The sequence below is a fragment of the Belonocnema kinseyi genome, chromosome 5 (genome assembly GCF_010883055.1).
Source record: "Belonocnema kinseyi isolate 2016_QV_RU_SX_M_011 chromosome 5, B_treatae_v1, whole genome shotgun sequence".
Taxonomy (NCBI): Eukaryota; Metazoa; Arthropoda; class Insecta; order Hymenoptera; family Cynipidae; genus Belonocnema; species Belonocnema kinseyi.
In genome coordinates this window covers 139100394-139118273 of record NC_046661.1, presented here as the reverse complement: position 1 = coordinate 139118273, position 17880 = coordinate 139100394, and the positions used below count along the sequence as shown (strand labels likewise).

Sequence of the window (17880 nt, the reverse complement as noted above, 5' to 3'; positions counted from 1 at the left end):
TAGTTAGGTAATAATCAATAATAGTTAACAAACAAGTTTTTTAAACAATTTAATATTGTTTCTAACTATCTTTTCTTAGATAAGTGCTAAAAAGTGATGGTTTCTTCCAAAATCTTTAAATTTTCATCGCCTTTTTACTTAAGGAGAAATATTAAGTCAACCAAAATAAAAATGATTTTTTAAATAGTATTGTTGTTTGAAGTGGATTATTTTTGCTCTTTTCCCAATGCTTACAAAAAATTAAGTCAAAGAAAAAAAGCTTTCTTACACAAGAGGCTTGTTAAAGTTTTATTTTAGATTACAATAAGCAATTCATTGCAAACCGTAAAAAAAACCTGAGATTTACAACTTCACTCCTGCCCCAGAGAAAACAGCAAGAAATTATTTTTTAATTTTAAATGTAGTTTTCTATAATTTTTTGTTGTTGTTAATAACTAAGCAGGAGAAAACGTTGAAGATTTTATTTAAAAAAACAACAACATTCTAGCACTTTTCGAAGAAAAGATAGTTAAAAACAATATTAAATTGTTTAAAAGACTTTTTAGTCTTTCTAACTCCATTCTAGAAGAAAATTGCTAAAAACAACTATAATTCACGGATTTCGTGCAATTCAAGTAATTCATGAAATTCTTTGAATTCACGGAATTCCAGAAATTTGTGGAATTCAAGAAATTTAAGGAATTCACGGAACTCACACAATTCATTGAATTCAGAGAATTCAAGGAAATCACGGAATTCATAAAATGCCCGCAATTTACGGATTTCATGCAATTTATTGAATTCACGAAATTTAAGGAATTCATGAAATTCAATTAATTCAATAACTTAATGGATTTGCAGAAATCTTCAGGAATTTACGGAATTCATGGAAATAGCGGAATTGAAAGAATTTACGGGATTTACAGAATTAAAGAAATTCACTCAATTAATGGAATTCACTTAATTCAATTAGTAAACGAAATTCAAGAATCTAATGGAGTTCAAGGAATGTACAGAATACGAAGAATTCACCGAATTCACAAAAATGATGAAATTCAAGGAATTCACGGAATTCATATAACGCCCGGAATTCACGGCTTTCACGGAATTCATGCTACTTACAGAATTAATGAAATTAAAGGAATTTACGGAATTCATGGAATTAATGGAATTCAAAGAATTTAAATTATTCTAAGAATTCACGGAATGCATTAAATGTACGCAATTCAACAATTCATAAAATTCAAGAAATTTGTGGAATGGATGGAATTCACGAAATCCAAGGTATTTATGGCATTCCTGAATTTAATGGAATTAAAAGAATTTAATGAATTCATGGAATTTAGTGTAATCGGGAAATTGACGGAATGCATGAAATCCATTTACTTATTACATGAATTCTGTCAATTCTTTGAGTGAATTTCTTGAATTCGTGAATTTTGTGAATTCCATAAATTTAGTGTATTCCATGAATTACATGAATCCAGGAGATTGCATGAAGTCCGTGAATTCTGTAATTTACATCAATTCTTTGAATTACGTGAATATCATAAATCCAATTATATCCGTAATTTTAGCAAATTCCTTGAATTTCATGAATTTCATGAATTTCTTGAATTCCGTGAATTCCTCAAATTTCGTGAATTGTTTCAATTCAATGACGTCCGCGAATTCCGCGACAGCCCTGAATTTACATAATTTCGGAAATTTCTTGAATTCTGTGAATTCCGCGAAACCCATGAATTTCATGAATTCCGTGAATTTCTTCGAATTTCTTTAATTCCTTGTATTTCACGAATTCTTTTCTTTTCACGAATTTCTTGAATTTCGTGAATTCCTTGTGGACAATTTTCGTCTTGCAAACAATACATGTATTGCAATTTCATCATTTCAATACCATGTTTGCAATTTACACTTATTTTTGCGTGGTTTTGACCAAATTTCTAGGATGCTCGACTAAAATAAAAAATAAAAATTTCCAATGCATTTTTGCACCACCCTACTGACTGATGTGAATCATTATACAATAATCCCATTTTCAGAACCACTCACATTTTTTGATTCCAAATAAATGATTTCGTCATTTTTTGAGGTTATGGCTCAACCGTGACGTGATGGGTGATTTTTGATACCGAATTTGAATTCAGCGCCCCAAAATCCATAGGAATACGTGTGTCTTGTTACCAGATCCGCGCACTTTTTTTTGTGTGGCTGTGTTATTAACATCAACCCCTAAATATTTGATTTAAAAAAAAAGAAAGTCAACCACATATTTTAAGTGACAAAAAATTAAAGAAATGTACAACTTCAAGTCGCGTGGTCACTGACTGGGAAAACCGGGAATTATAACCCAGATTATTGAACACCAAGAAGTACCCTTACTACAATTCCTAACTCCTACCCTGTAACTAACAGCTCTTAACTCAGAAATACTAACTCCTTACTACAATTCCTAACTCCTAACCAGTAACTCACAGCTCTTAACTCAGAAATACTAACTCCTTACTACAATTCCTAACTCCTAACCAGTAACTCACATTTCTTAACTTAGAACTACTGACCCCTTACTACAATTTCTAACTCCTTAACTGTAACTCACAACTCTGAACTTAGAACTACTAACCCCTCACTGCAATTAATAACTCTTAACTCCTAACCTGTTACTCACAACTCTTGACTCATAACTACTAACTCTTTACTACAATTCCTAACTCCTAACCTGTAACTCAAAACTCTTAACTCATAACTACTAACCCCTTACTACGATTCCTCACTCCTATCTCCTAACCTTGTAACTCATAACTCTTACCTCATAACTACTAACCCTTTAATACATTTCCTAATTCCTAACTCTTAACTCACAGCTTGCAATTCGCAACTTGCAAATATTACTTATTTACTGTAAAAATTGGCGACCTTCAATTTTGCTTAAATGTGGTTTTAGTTGTAACAAAAAGTTGCCTAATTTTATAACTGATAAAGATAACAGAGCAAATTTGTTCTTCTTTGAATTCTTCACCAAATATTCTGCTGCTACTTTTCAATATTTCCGATTGTTTTTGAAATGTATGCATTTTTCAAAAAATTAATATTTTTACTTCCTGTTTTTTTTTTAAATACGTTTTCCTTCGAAGAAAGCGTAAGCATCACCTCCAATGAATTAACTCTGTAAAATATTAAATCAATTATTCGCATTAGAGTGGGCCGGAAATTTGTTCTCATCCCCACAAAAATAAAAGGCTTTTTTTTAAACAAATTATATTTAGAGTTGCCGCAAGCCCTATGAAGTTTAACACGTATTTCCCATAAGAAAAAAATACTTTTTTGTAAATTTCATTCAGAGTACTCAATATTATCTGAAGCGTATTAAAACTCAACATTTCTCTTCACAATTAGCCATAGAATACGAATAAAATATCACTCTTGAAATACTACCCCCATACGTCTTTTTTATGGGGTCCCAAAGAAACCCCAAAAGTGAAAAAATTGGTTTTGAGGGATTATAATTTTTTTGCGGTTTTTCTAATCAAAATTGTTTCTGGTACATGAAAAACTATTTTATACTGATAATTAGATGTATACATAATTTGTTTAAACAATTTTATTAGCAATTTCCTTACAGAATAGAGTTAGAAAGTCGCAGTTTTTTCAAAATAATTCCATTGTCCAATTTCCAATAAAATGAGATAAATAATTAATTACAGTCAAGACAACTAATCGTTTAAAAAATTCATTTCAATTTTCTTAATTTTAATTAATAATTTATTTAAATAATGCTAGAAAGATTCTGTTTTTTCTGAAATTTCTGGATTTTTCCAATGCCTGATAGTTGCCAATTTTTCATAAATTTTTACCTTTCTGTCCTTTTTTCACTTAGTGAGGCAATAATTAATTTAAGTTAATAAAAAATTGTTTAAACAATTTAATATTGTTTATAACAATCTTCTCTAAGATAAATGCTAGGAAGTTGTGGTTTCGTCTACAATCCTTGACTTTGCTTCGCTTTTTTAGTCATCAACAAATAATAAATAAACAATAGAGAAAACTATATTTAAATAATCTATTTCGTTTTTGTGAATATATTTTTCTGAAATGAAACAGATATTCGAAATATGATTCAAATTTTCTACTTCGGTGAGGTGTCAAAAATACAGCGATTTTCTGATTGAATTGTTTAAACTCTTTTTTGTTGACTTTAATTAATTTCTACATCAGTCCAATTGAAAATTAGGCAAAAAGTCAGAAATTTCAGAAAAAAACGCATCTTTCTAACATTATTTAAATCGAATATTATTGATAAAAATACATTGTTTAAACAATTAATGATTTACCTTATTTTAATTGAAAATTGCACAAAGAGTGAATTTTTTAACTTAAATTTTCTAGCATTATTCTGAAAATATATCAATAACTATAATAATAAATTGTTTAAACAATCATTCATGATAATGTGATCAAACTATTAACTCCCTCTAATTCAAAATTGGACAAAAATTGGAAATTTTTGAAAAAAACCGTGACTTTCTTACCCTATTCTGTGAGAAAATTGTTTAAAAAAATTATATAAAAATGTTGTTATTTGTATAGAGTCGCATTTTCTGTACGAAAAACAATTTGGATTTTTAAAAACCGCAAAAACTTAAAATTAGTGCTAAACGCTCGCAAACCCCATTAGTTAATTTATGTGGATTTTTGGGACCCTATAAAAGAGTCTTATGGGGATGATTTTTGAAAAGTGACTTTTTTCAAATGCTGTATTTTTGTATCTGGAGATTTCGAATCTAGTGGTAGATTCCACACTCTTTCAATTATAGTGGAAAATTATACAAGAAGAAAGAAAAAATAAACAAAAGGATCGCAATGATCGTAAAAATAAAAATTTTTCATTCGCTTGAAGAATTATAAGTTTCTTTAAAGAAATGCATATATTTGGAAAATGATCTTAAAATTACGAAAAATTTAGGACACTTGGGGATAATAATAAATAAATAAACAATATTTTTTCAATATTGGACTTTATTCACATTTTAGTTTCTAAACTACATTTATTAAAGTTTCAAAAGTGTCAGATTCATTTAATTAATTAATTAACTTGTTTGAAACTAAAATTATTTTAATTTGCATCATTTATGATGCTCTCTTTTCGGATTCTAGGAACAACTCCACAATTTTATTATACCCAAGTTGTTTAATATTTCGATTATATGCAAAATCAAGATGGTTAAGTGGATACACGAACCTACCAACAACATTTGGCAGTTTTTTCGCTAAGTAATCCAGATCCTAAAATTAAAAAAAAATATTTTTAATTCAATTTTGTCTGAAAAAAAATCTTCTCCTTCGCTCCACTGGGAACCGAACCACAGAATTTCCGATTGCCGGTCAGGTACTTTTCCCTTAAGCTACTAGAGAGATGGAAAGAAGAATCGTTTTTCAGAAATAAAACCATTATTTTGCGAGGTGTTACGTATTCAAATTTTGCGAGAAATCTGTATTATCATCAGCGAATAGTAGAAGTTTTAAACGTCTTTTCAGACTAGATGGAGTTATGAATTTAAAAAATTGTTATTAAATTTTGTCTGAAAAAATATCTTATCCTTCGCCTTGCTGAGAATCGAACCATAAAGCTTCCGATTGCCGGTTAAAAATTTTTCCTCAAGCTACTAGAGAGATCAAAAGAAGAATTCTTTTTCAGAAATAAACATACTTTTTTGAGGAGTTGCCTTTTCAGACTAGATGAAGCTATGAATTTAATATTTTTTAAATTAAGTTTTTTCTGAAAAAAGATCTTCTCCTTCACTTCGCTGGGAATCGAGCGATAGAAGTTCTGATTGCAGTTTAGGAACTTTCCCCTTAAGCTACTGGAGAGCTCGAATGGAATTTTTTTCGTAAAAACAAGCATTATCTTGACAGGTGTTACAAATTTCAATTATTCAAGGAATTTCGATTATCATTAAATAATTAAAGAAATTATTTATGTCTTTACAGAATAAAGATTAACAAAAAAAATCTGAAAATAGATCTCCGTAGCTCCGCTGTGCTTTTCCCTTAAGCTACTAGAGAGCTCAAAAGAAGAATCCTTTTTCAGACTAGATGGCTATGCATTAAAAATTTATTTAATTAAATTTTTTCTAGAAAAAGATCTTCTTCACTCCGCTGGGAATCGAACCACTGAACTCCCAATTGCCGATCGGGCGCTTTTCCCTTAAGCTACTCAGAATACAAATTTCTTTTAAAAAAATAGTTTTTCAAAATTCAGAAAAAAAAGTTTGGCGGATTTAATCGAAGTTATGTTTGATTCAAAGTAAAATAAAAAAACTCACCAGTTTATTTGCACAAAAATCATTTGTGCCCTCAATGAATGCTATGGGCATTGTAACCTTTTCTAATGGATAACTTGGAGGCTCTACTGAATTATATATTTTTAGATTTTGCACACTTCCATAGTCGTATTGTCGAAAAGTATCTTAAACAAATAAATCTTTATTATTTTTACCGTTCCCTAAATTTTTATTACGTTGATGCGCATACAAATTATTTTTAATAACTATTTTTAAAAAATAAAATAAAATGGGATACTATTTGTTTCTGTGAATTTTCTCTTTTCATTTTAAATAATAATAAGAGAATCGTCAAACTCATTTTTAAGAAATAAAATCATTTTTTGTTACTTGTTTCACCTTTTTCTATAAGAAACTTTTTTCAGTTTACTTATTGTATTTTGTAATTGTCAAACAGTATATGTATAAATTTTATGAATTTTTAAGGCCAAGCAAAAGACTTTTCAAATACGAAAATAGAATTTTTTACCCAAAAGTTGCACTATCAATCAAATAGATGAGTTTTCGAGCAATGAATACGAATTTAAAAAAAAAAAAACTTTTGTTTAAAAATTAAATTTGCAACCGAAAAAGACAATACAATTTTCAACAAAAAAGTAGATTTTTAAACAAGAAAGCTTCATTTTGAACCAAAAATGGAATACTTAAATTTTTAGTTCAAAAAAATACATAAAAAAAAAAAAAATATTTTTAAACAGTGGAATTTAATGCATAGGGACGAATTTTTAACAAAATAGTTAAGTGTCCAAGATTTTAGAAAATAGTTGATTTTTGAACCGGATAAAATTCAATCTTAACAAAAAATTTAATTTTCAAAATGTCGAATTTGAAATTAAAATGAATGACTTTTTAACAAAGTAGTTGAATTTTTTTATTGGAAAAATTTTGTAAGCAAATAGTTCAATTTTCAACTAAACAAATGAATTATTCGCCAAAAAAATTAATGCCCTACTAAAAAGATGAATTTTCAACCAAAGACGTCTTTTTTTAAACAGAAAGTATTCTTTTTCAACCAAAAAGTTAATTTTTCACCAAATAGTGTCATTTTTATAAAGAGTTGTTTTATTTTTGAAATATCTTATTTCTCTCTAGCAAAGCAATTTTTGTCAAATGTAACTGTTTGGCATTTTTTTGGTTTTAGATTTTTAATTTTAGTTAAAAGTTTCTATTTTTGATTAATTTTTTGTTTTATTTAAAATATTTTTTTTGACTGTTAAATATTATTAAATATAAGGGGGGGGGGGGGGTTCCAAAAACACTGAAAGTTCGAAATTTCAGAAAAAATTTTGATTTTGGTTTGAAAAGTTTCATTTTTCTTCGTAGAAAAACTAGTGCCTTGAAAAGGTATAATTTAGGAGATGAATTATCCCACTATCAATTTTATTTATTTTGATAAAAATTTTATACATACAGGGATTAAGAACTCCTTGTGCGTAATGAACAATCTGTTTAGTAGAAGCTCCTGTAATCGTATAAGGAAGACCATTTTCGATTGCTTCCTAACAAATTGTTAATAAATTATAATTAATTATTTTGTTCCAAAAAAAATTGTTTTAAAATTAATTTAAAAATGTTTACTCGGTTGTCAGATAATTTACTCGGTCCGCTAAATGTATATATAGCAGAGAATACGATAGCAAACCATGGAGGGTGCAGCAGTATTTGTCTGAATATAATTGTAATTAAGGCGTTTCCTGTCATGCTGAAATGACCAACTTTTTCCAAAAATGGCTGAAAATTAGAAACAGTTTTTTATAATTTCATTCAAATTGAAGTTAAAACAAAAAAGTCTTGTCCAACAGACGAGAAAAATATTCGTATACTTGTTTTGGTCTCTGATTCCGAATCCGGGAGTGGAATCGGATTCAGCAGCCCCAAAAATGTATAGAAATGTTTGTCCCGTCTAGTAAAGAGAATTTGTGTTTTTTTGAGTGCCTGTGCCAGTGCTGCCAAATTGGCTCACGAACTATTGTGCGCGTGCGTCGCATCAGCAGTCTCATTGGATTTAATTGGTGCGCTTTTTAAAAATTATTAAATGCGCAAACACATTTTTTTAAATCAATTTTTAATACAGACTTGTCACTGCACATCGCGATAAGTCCGGAACCAGAAGTACGCATAAAGGGCGCAAAAGATTGATTCGCATTTCTTTCAATGCTTCTATTTAAAGATATAAAACTAAATTTTTTGACAAAAAAGACGATTTTTGAACAAAATACATAAATTTTTAACTAAAAAAGATAAATTTTCAACCAAAAATATAATAGTTATATTTTCACTTAAGAAAATTAAATGAAAAAAAAATAAGTTTCTACTAGAATTATAAAAAACCCAAAAGATTGATTTTGACCAAGAAAGTTGAATTTTTAACTAAAAATAAGGTAAATTTTATTTTTTGAGCTGAAGATTTAATAGTAAATTTTCATATGAAAAAATCATTTTCACCCGATAATGACGAATTTTTAACGAAATATTTCGATTTTAAAGTAAAAAATATGAATTAAAAAAACAGTTTTTTCTATATTTTCAAGAAAAAAGATGACATTTTAACCCAACAGAGGATATATCAGCTAAAAAGATGCGTTTTCGAACAAAAAATAAATTTCAGCGAAAATTATGAATCTTTATACCAAAAACTGAATTTTTAACCAAATAATTGAATTTCTAAAAATAAAGTTGAATTTTCAACCAAGAAGATTTTTTGTCTATCCAAAAGACAAATTTTCAACAAACTAAATAAATTTTTATTTACAGAAATAAATTTTTAACGAAAATGAAAAACATTTCACCGAAAAAATGAATTTTCAACCGAAATATTGAATTTTTGACTAAAAAGTTGAATTTCTTACCCAAAAAATGAATTTTTAGCAGAGAAGGTTAATTTAAAAAAAAAGATTAATTTTCAACTAAACATATGAATGTTCAAAAACGAAAATTAATTTTCTACAAAATAGTTAACGTTTGACCAAATACATTGATTTTCCATCAAATAGTTTACTTTTTATCTAAAAAAGATAATTGTAAAACCAAAAATTTAATAGAATAAAAAGATTAATTTTCTAAAAAAAACACGAATTTTTGACTAAAAAGACTGATTTTTTAACCGCGAAAATTCAGTTTCAACAAGAAACTTAACTTTTGATGAAGAACATTAATTTTTAATAAAAAAAATTATTTTAAGCAAAAAATCGAATAGAGTAAGAAGATTTATTGTTTACCAAAATATACGAATTATAAAAAAAGACGATTAATTTTTTTAAAAACTTTTGACAAAGTAGATTAATTTTCAATTACACAGTTAAACTTTCAGCTAAAAAAGATAACTTTTAAATTATAAATCGAAAGACTATGAAGATTAATTTCCTACAAAAGAAAGACGAATTATCAACAACGAAGATCAATTTTCTACAAAAAATTAACTTTTGACCAAGAAGATTATTTTTCAATTAAATATTCAAATTTTCAACTAAAAAATATATTTTTTGAACTAAAAATATAATAAACTATGAAGATTAATTTTCAACCAAATACAGACAGATTATTAACAGCAAATATTATTTTTCAACAACAATAAACAAACTAAAAATAAGGTAAATTATATATTTTAAACCAAAAGCTGAATTTTTAATTAAATAGTTGAATTTATAACCATAAAGATGAATTTCCAAACAAGAAGATTATTTTTCTATCTAAAAGACGAATGGTCAACTAAATAAATAAATTCAGTCACAGGAATACGTTTTGCACGAAATTGATTAATCCTTTACCGAAAAAATTAATTTTCAACCAAATTATTGAATTTTTAATTGATACGTTGAATTTCTAACCAGAAAGATAAATTTTCAGTGAAGAACATTAATTTTCTACAAAAAAAAAGACTAATTTTTAACTAAAAAGATGAATTTTCCAAAACGAACATTAATTTTTTACGACAAAATTAACGTTTCAAAAAATACATCAATTTTCAATCGGATGGTTAACATTTCATCAAACATAGAACGAGTTCATATGAATTTTCTATTTAAAAATTTTAAACTACGAATTTAGAAAAATTTTTGAAAGAATTTAAAAAGTACGAATTTTTCCCGGTGTTTCTTGAAGATTTTCAACCAAAAAATTATTTTTTAACCCAAAAACAAAATTTTAAACAAATAATTAAATTTTCTACTAACAATATTAATTTCCTTCTAAAAAAGATTATTTTTAATAAAAATAACCGATTTTTCAACTAACAATACTAACTCTAAACACAAAATGGCATAGTTTTTTTTCTCGATATTTCTGTTTTCATATATGTCACAAAGTTTTGAAATTTTCATATTTTATTTTATCTCCTTCCTCATTCAATCAAGCGCTTTTCATCACTTCTGGTTCCGGTTTAATCATAGCCAATCAAAACAGTGGGAAGACCTGACACAACTCTACGTAGAGGTCACTAGGGTCCTCAACCTTATTGCGCATGCGTAGCATCGACAGTCTTATTTGCTGTAAATGGCCCGCTGTTTAAATGATTACATGCGTAAATGATTTTGTTTTTTTAATCAATCATCATTAGACAATTAATTTAATTAATTTTCATGCCACAAAATAGCCTTTTAGTATACAAGGTAAATTAATTATTTGATATTATAATATTTACAATAACATTATTGATTTTAAATTCGAAAAAAGGAATAACTTTTTTATCAATGTGAAATTGAAACAACTCGTCACTTGTTTATGATTTATAATTATTATATACTAAAAAAATTTGATCTCCATATTTAATCATTCGAAATAAATGCGCAATCAACATCCAATAAGGCTTCTGGCACGACGCATGCGCAGTGAGACTGAAAAGTCTTCCCTACCAAACAGGAAAAATATTTTTATGCGTTTTTGGGGTCGCTGATTTATAATCCGAGTTTTTGACGCGTTCAAATCGCATTTTGTTCCTAAACTTTAAAAAAATGATGAAAGTTGATACGTTTTTTTCTCACTTTTTTGAAGTTAGAAACGGAATGCGATCTGAATGCGTCAAACATTGTCGGATTCGGATTCAGCGACCCAAGAATCTTTTAAAAAATGGTTGTCTCGTCTGGTGGACAAAAATTTTTTTCTTGGACATTTTAAAATTGATTTTATATTCACTGTTCCAAGTTTCGCAATTATAGGTGCAAGAATTCTTCCAATGCCCTTCATGTTTCCCAAAAATGCAATAGGTCCCATGTGCGCAGAAAAACGAATTTTTTTATTATATTCAGGTTTCAAAGCTCCCAAAACATATGCGGCTGTACATCCTTGTGAATGACATCCATAATATAGTTGACTTCTGCCAGTTATTTCCAAAATGAAATCTATCGCTGCCGGCATATCATAAAGTCCCATTTCATGCCAACTAAAGACAAATTGCATAATTTTTATATAAATTTATTTTTATAAAAAATTGTATTTAAAAAATTTATATTTATAATTGAACTAGTGTTACGCAAAATTTTAACCAAATGGGGTTACTTTTTAAGACTATGCGACGAGTAGGTCACGTGGCCAGATTCCTACCTTATCGACACTTTTTTTCTTTCCTGATTTTAACACCAAGTGCCACGTCAAGTTGAAAAATGAGGGTAAAAAATAAGAAGCACTAAGAAAGGTGAGTCTGGTCGTAAATTTCAATAGTTATAAAAAAAGCATCAACAACAAAATTATTCAAAAAAAAACAAACTTTTTTCATAATTATAAACATTTAAAACCAGATACACCTTTTTTGGTGCTTATTATTTATTATTACGAATTTTCAACTCAATATAGCGCTTCGTTTGAAAATAATTTGAGAAGTAAATAAGTGTCGGTAAGGTAGGAATCTGGTCACATGACCCACTCGTGACATGACCTTAACCAAATTGTTAAATTTTTAACAAGAAAGATGAACATTGAACCTAATAGTTATATTTCTAATAAGAAAATTAATTTTCTGTCAAAAAAGACGAATTTTTAGCAAAGAAGTAAAATTTTTCACTTAAGAAGATAAATTTCCAGAAATGAAATAGCTCAATTTTCAGTTAAAAAATTAATTTTGAAGCAAAACAAACAATAATTTTTAACAAAATAATTAGATTTATACTATTTCGATGATTATTTTGTCCTTTTTATTTAAAATAATCAATTGAAAATCGTGAAACTTATTTTTAAGGAATATTAAAATTTTTAAATAAACCTGGAATATTTAAATTAAAAGTTAGAAAAATTACTTAACAACGACAAAAAAGATATTTCTAAAGAGTTAAAATTAGTGAATAATAACGAATTTTTAACAAAATAGTTAATGTTTTGAAAATGTTACAAAAACAATTGCTTTTTAAACCAGAAAAAATAAAATTTTGACAAAAATTCTAATTTTTAAATAGTTGAATTTCAAATTAAAATTATGACTCTTTAACAATATCGCTAGATTTTTAATGATAAAAGATCAATTTTCAATTAAAAATATCGATTTTCACATAAATAATTAATATTTTAACCAAAACGATTAATTCCCTATCAAGAACGCGAAATTCTCCATAAAAGAATTACATTTTTAGCCAAAAACGGAAAGCTATTTGAAAAAAGGGAAAAAGAAGAATTGATAGAAAAGTGGTAAAAGAGGGTAAAAAATAAAAAATAAATATTAAAAAAAGGATATTTCAACAAAAAATTGTAATTTTAAAGCAAACACGTGAATCTCCAAAAAGCAATTTTTAACAGAATAGTTGAATCTTCAACCTGCACGAATTTTGTTATCGAAGAAATTACATTCTCAACCGCAAAAGGTAAATTAAAAAAAAATGTTTGAATTTTCAATTAAGAAAGATAAATTTGCTACCAGAAATGAAATAAATCAATTTTGAGTCAAAAAATTAATTTTCAACCAAAACAAACAATAATTTTTACAAAATTGTTAAATTTTTAACCAAATAAATTAATTGTCAACTTTTATCTTCCAAATTGAATTAATAAAATTATTAAATTAAATTAATTCAACTATAATCGTAAAAAATCTAACTTTTTGACACAATTATTAAATTTTCCATGAATTGCAATATTGTTTTACCAAAGAAAATGGATATACTATTTCAATCATTATTTTTTTTCCTTGATTTGTAATAATTAATTGAAAATCATGAAACTCATTTTTAAGGAAAATAATAATTTTCTTATATTTGTTTTAATTTTTTTATTAGTAGCTTTTTAAATTTACTTATTATGTTTTGTAATGGGCACAAAGTATGTCTAAATTTTATGAAATTTTAAGCCAAGAGGAAGACTTTTCAAATATGAAAATTGTATTTTTAGACAAATAGTTGAATTTAATTAATGAAAAATAATTTTTAACAAAATAATTAAGATTTCAAGATTTTAGAAATTACCAATCATTTTTTAACAGACTATCAATTTTTCGTAAAAAAAAATTTTCAAACAAAAGAAACAACAAATTTTTAACAAAATTGTTAAATTTTTAGCTAACGAAATAAATTTTCGACTTATAAGATCAACTCAAAAAGAAGAAGTTTTTACCCTTTAATAGCGTATGACGCATATTGCGTTAAAAGAATGACCAAGAGTGCGTTTGACGCAATATGCGTCATGTGACATAAACAGTTTTATATTTATTATTTATTTCGATGATTATCAAGCTTGATGCACAAAGTTTTTTTTAAGTCTATGAATTTGAATTTGGCATCAGAATTCCAAAATTCAAAATGTAGAATCCAATATGGCGGATCGCACTTGCGAAAAATGGGCGGATTTTTATCAAACTTGGTGTGTTTAAGTTTTCTGGTTATCTGAAACCGAATCTGTCATCGTAATTCCAAAATTCAAAATGGTGGATCCAATATGGCGGCTCTAATATTTCGATTCGAAATTACGTAAAATTGTTCAATAATGTTCGACAAACTAGTTCAATTTTGAAGTAAAACGATAAGTTTTCAAGAAAATAGTGGATTTTACAACAACAAAGAAAGATACATTTTTCAACAGGAATGACATAGATCAATTTTTAGTCAAATAATAATAAAAAATCTAAACAAAATTAATTATTCATTATTCATTATTATTTGTAGTGTCAAAACAATTTTAAACTTAATATTTTCTTTAAATTTTCATAAAGGTTTTTCGTGAATAATATTTAATAAATTATTTAAAATTTTACCTGAAGTTCCAGAAACCGTAACTCAGATCCACATATGTTGTATGATTTCTAGCAAATATATTTCCACGGCAATTTCCCAACCATACGTCGAATCCATTGTCAGCCAATAGATAAGCTTTAAAGAAAACAAAAATATTATTTTATTGCAAGATTAAACAATTTAAAATAATTTTCATAAATAATTTAAAAAAGAGGATGAAAATTTTTTTGAATGTTGAAAAAATTACCTAGGGAAATTCGTGGACCAGTTGAGACCCAAGTGGCTGATGATTGATAAAATGCATTAAGCACATAAACAGGTGGTTTATTAGCTGGAGCTTGATATGCTTTTTCACCTTTACCGCCTGGAATTCGATGAATTTCAATAGTATAACCATCTTCTGTCTGAACCAAATGTCTTTCGAAAGGATAGCCATTACTTGTGATTATTTCCTCCTGTTACAAAATTAAAATTATTTCTTAAATTTCACCTATAATAATGTACGATTTGGACGTATGCAAACATCTGATGTCAATAACGCGCTGAGAGTAAGGCCCTGATGCTGACTATCACGCTTGACTGAACATGAAATGCTAAGAACTGTAATTCCAGGAATGGCGTAAACTGAGGGTGCTTATATCGAGAGTTAAGTGAAGTTCGATCGAATTCAGGCATCGAAGTACCCACTGCAGTGTTTCATAATGTTTAACTGTTAAGTGTTGACGTGAGAATATTGAAAACTGAGTTTTTGGTATACAATTAATTTTATATTTATGAAAGTAAGTGACTTTCTGTTCAATAACTTCTTCGTATGATGTTTTTATTCAACAATAATCAAAAACTATGAATTAAAAAATTTTTTTTGCTAAATTTAGAATTTTTTGAATATGTCATCTTCTGCTTGATACAAAAAACGTTATTTTTGTATCTTTTTCGCCGTTTTTTTTAGATTTGGAAATGTTTAATTTTCTTAGCGGTATTAGAATGTTTCCAATATCGCGAGGAAATTTATTGTTTCAATGTAAGGAAAATAGTAACATGTTTCTTTGGTTCGAACTGAAGAAATTTCAGGTTCGACAAAATACAAAAATAAATACATTGTGTTAATATTTTAGAAAATCTTTTAAAATACATAAAAAGACGTCTATCTGTCTTGAATTTTTATTTTGATTAAATAATGTAATTTTAATAATTCAACTGAAACCAGGGCACTAAGGCCCTGTTCTCAATTACATTCTAAACTCAAAATTAATCAACTTGCTTTCTTAGAATAAAATGAAAATAAATGCAACATACGAACGTGCTCTCATTTCCTTGAAACCATTTTTTATGAGTTTAGTACAATATAATTTTTTTTAAAATTATAAGCCACAAAACATAATAACTCGTATATCAAAAAAAGGTCAAGAGTCCGTTTAACGCAATATGCTCCATGTGAATTAAATAAATTTCTGTATTAAAGTTTTTTGGGTCTCTGAATCTAAATGTGGCAAAAGAATTCCCAAATTCAAAATGGCGACTCCAATATGGCGGATTAAAATTACGTAAATTGGCTGGCTTTCATGAAGTTGGTGTTGGTGTTGGATCAGCTTTTTATCATTTTTAAATTTTGACTTTAAATTTTCGTTTAGCGACTCAAATCTGCCAACATATAAGATTTCTCAACAATTTTGGTAGCCATATCAGAGCAGCTATTTTGAAATTTGGAATTTTGACCTTGAATTAGTTTACATTTTTTTCACTGGTACGAAACGATTCAATTACTCTGAAAATTTGTTCCATTTTTGAGGCTAAAAAAGTTTCTTAACATTTTTTAAAAGAATATTTAAAATTATTTTAAAACATTTTAAAAGCTCTGCAAAATTTTTCGAAAAGAACTTGAATGAATCTATGACAAATTTCCAGTTTGCAGGATTAAAGAAATTAGTACAAATTATAATTATTTTAAATATTATTTAGGATATAGAATTTTTAAAAATGAAAAAAAATAAAAGCTTTTTAAGGATTTTGAAAATTTTCAAAATAAAAAAACTGCTCAAGATTCCCAGAAGTATTTAACATAATTTATCATCTGAAAAAACGTATTTGGATGTAACATTTGAAAAGATTTCAAAACATTTTCAAAATGGTTAAAAAATGAATCTGAAATATTTAAAGGCAATTTTTTTATTTTACAAGATTAAAAAAGAATTTGAATCACTTTCAGAAGAGCCTTAGAAGCTTTAGAAGATTTCAAAACGTTACAAAATAATTTAATATTTAAAAAGATAAATATATTTTCTTAGGAGTATTGGTAACATTTCTGAGGACTTTTTTTTGTGCATTAACAAATTTTCTTCCAAATTTCAGTTTTTTTATTACCATAATATATTTAAGATGAAAAGAATCTGATAGTTGTTAATAACAATTTTGATCGTGCTATTAAAATTTCAACTTGACTTACAATTTTCCTGAATGGATCCTCTGGTACACTCGATACAGAATAAATTACATTGCAAAATGCAATTAAAAAAAATAAAAAGTTTTTTGTCATCTTGCTTCAAAAACGGGAAAAGTACTAATTCAGAGCTATGCATGTTAACAATATTTATACGCGCTTGAAATTTATTCAGTAACACGTTTTGGTTTTAATCTTATTGAATTATGGTTTTTCAATGTAAACGTTTCAAAAAGCAAAAAATTTTTAATTAAAAAAAGCGACAAGAACTATCATTTTACGAAAATTTGCATTGTATAATCTTATCAAAATGTAGTATAGTATGTAATTTATTATTTGATAAACATGCTTCTTTATTTACATTGAGTGACAAATTTCCGGCATTTCTCTGTACAATATTTCACTTTAAAATAATGGTCATTTTTTGAAGCATTAGTTAATTTCATTCTAAGACTTGTCGTTCGTTTGAGCGCGACCAGGGCGCGTGAATGTTGCTTCTCACGCTTTACGCCTGATAACATATTTATCTAGCGCTTCGCGCTCATAAGATTTGTAAACACTATTAAGAAAATTAGAACTCAAAACATTGCCGGCTGTAAATTAGTGATTGTGAATTCTCTTTTGTTAAAGCTCCTTGGGCTTTAACCGACACATTCCCATCACGTTTCTCGTGCTTCGGCCTCGATTTTGTCCGAAAGGTGAACTTTTCTACGTTATGTTTAAACACTTTTATTTTAAATTTATTGTATTCTCTTTTTTTCTCCTAACCCCTGTCGTTTTTCGAAAAATTAATTTAAAAAATTTTAAAACTTATCTTTCACGAATGAAATAAAATCAATTTCTCTTATCTAAAAATCATTATTAAAAAAATTTTCTATCTTTTACGGCTGAAATAATTTGGTATATTCACTTTTTTTTGTTACGCATACCGTTTTACAACAAATTTAATTTTTCTATTTATAATGTTATTTTTTTT

The 17880-nt window shown here is 27.1% G+C and overlaps 1 protein-coding gene across 1 annotated transcript; it reads right to left on the bottom strand.

The window, feature by feature from the left end:
* Positions 1 to 5013: 5013 nt before the first annotated feature.
* On the bottom strand, positions 5014 to 17004 carry LOC117172975 (lipase 3-like). Its single transcript, XM_033361303.1, has 8 exons — positions 16911 to 17004; positions 14715 to 14922; positions 14488 to 14602; positions 11451 to 11697; positions 7899 to 8051; positions 7732 to 7819; positions 6303 to 6445; positions 5014 to 5262 (listed from the first exon to the last, which is right to left on the bottom strand). Exons 1-8 carry the CDS (start codon positions 16998 to 17000, stop codon positions 5107 to 5109), a joined length of 1200 nt encoding a protein of 399 aa, XP_033217194.1. The 5' UTR covers positions 17001 to 17004; the 3' UTR covers positions 5014 to 5106.
* Between the last annotated feature and the right edge of the window lie 876 nt (positions 17005 to 17880).

What these genes read in the sequence shown, in the direction of transcription:
- LOC117172975 (XM_033361303.1), bottom strand. Translation starts at nt 17,000, where the DNA reads ATGACAAAAAACTTTTTATTTTTTTTAATTGCATTTTGCAATGTAATT. An exon ending in TACGGTTTCTGGAACTTCAG is followed by an intron (nt 11,698 to 14,487) that starts GTAAAATTTTAA and finishes ATTTGTCTTTAG; the next exon opens with TTGGCATGAAATGGGACTTT. An exon ending in GTAAATTATCTGACAACCGA is followed by an intron (nt 7,820 to 7,898) that starts GTAAACATTTTT and finishes ACAATTTGTTAG; the next exon opens with GAAGCAATCGAAAATGGTCT.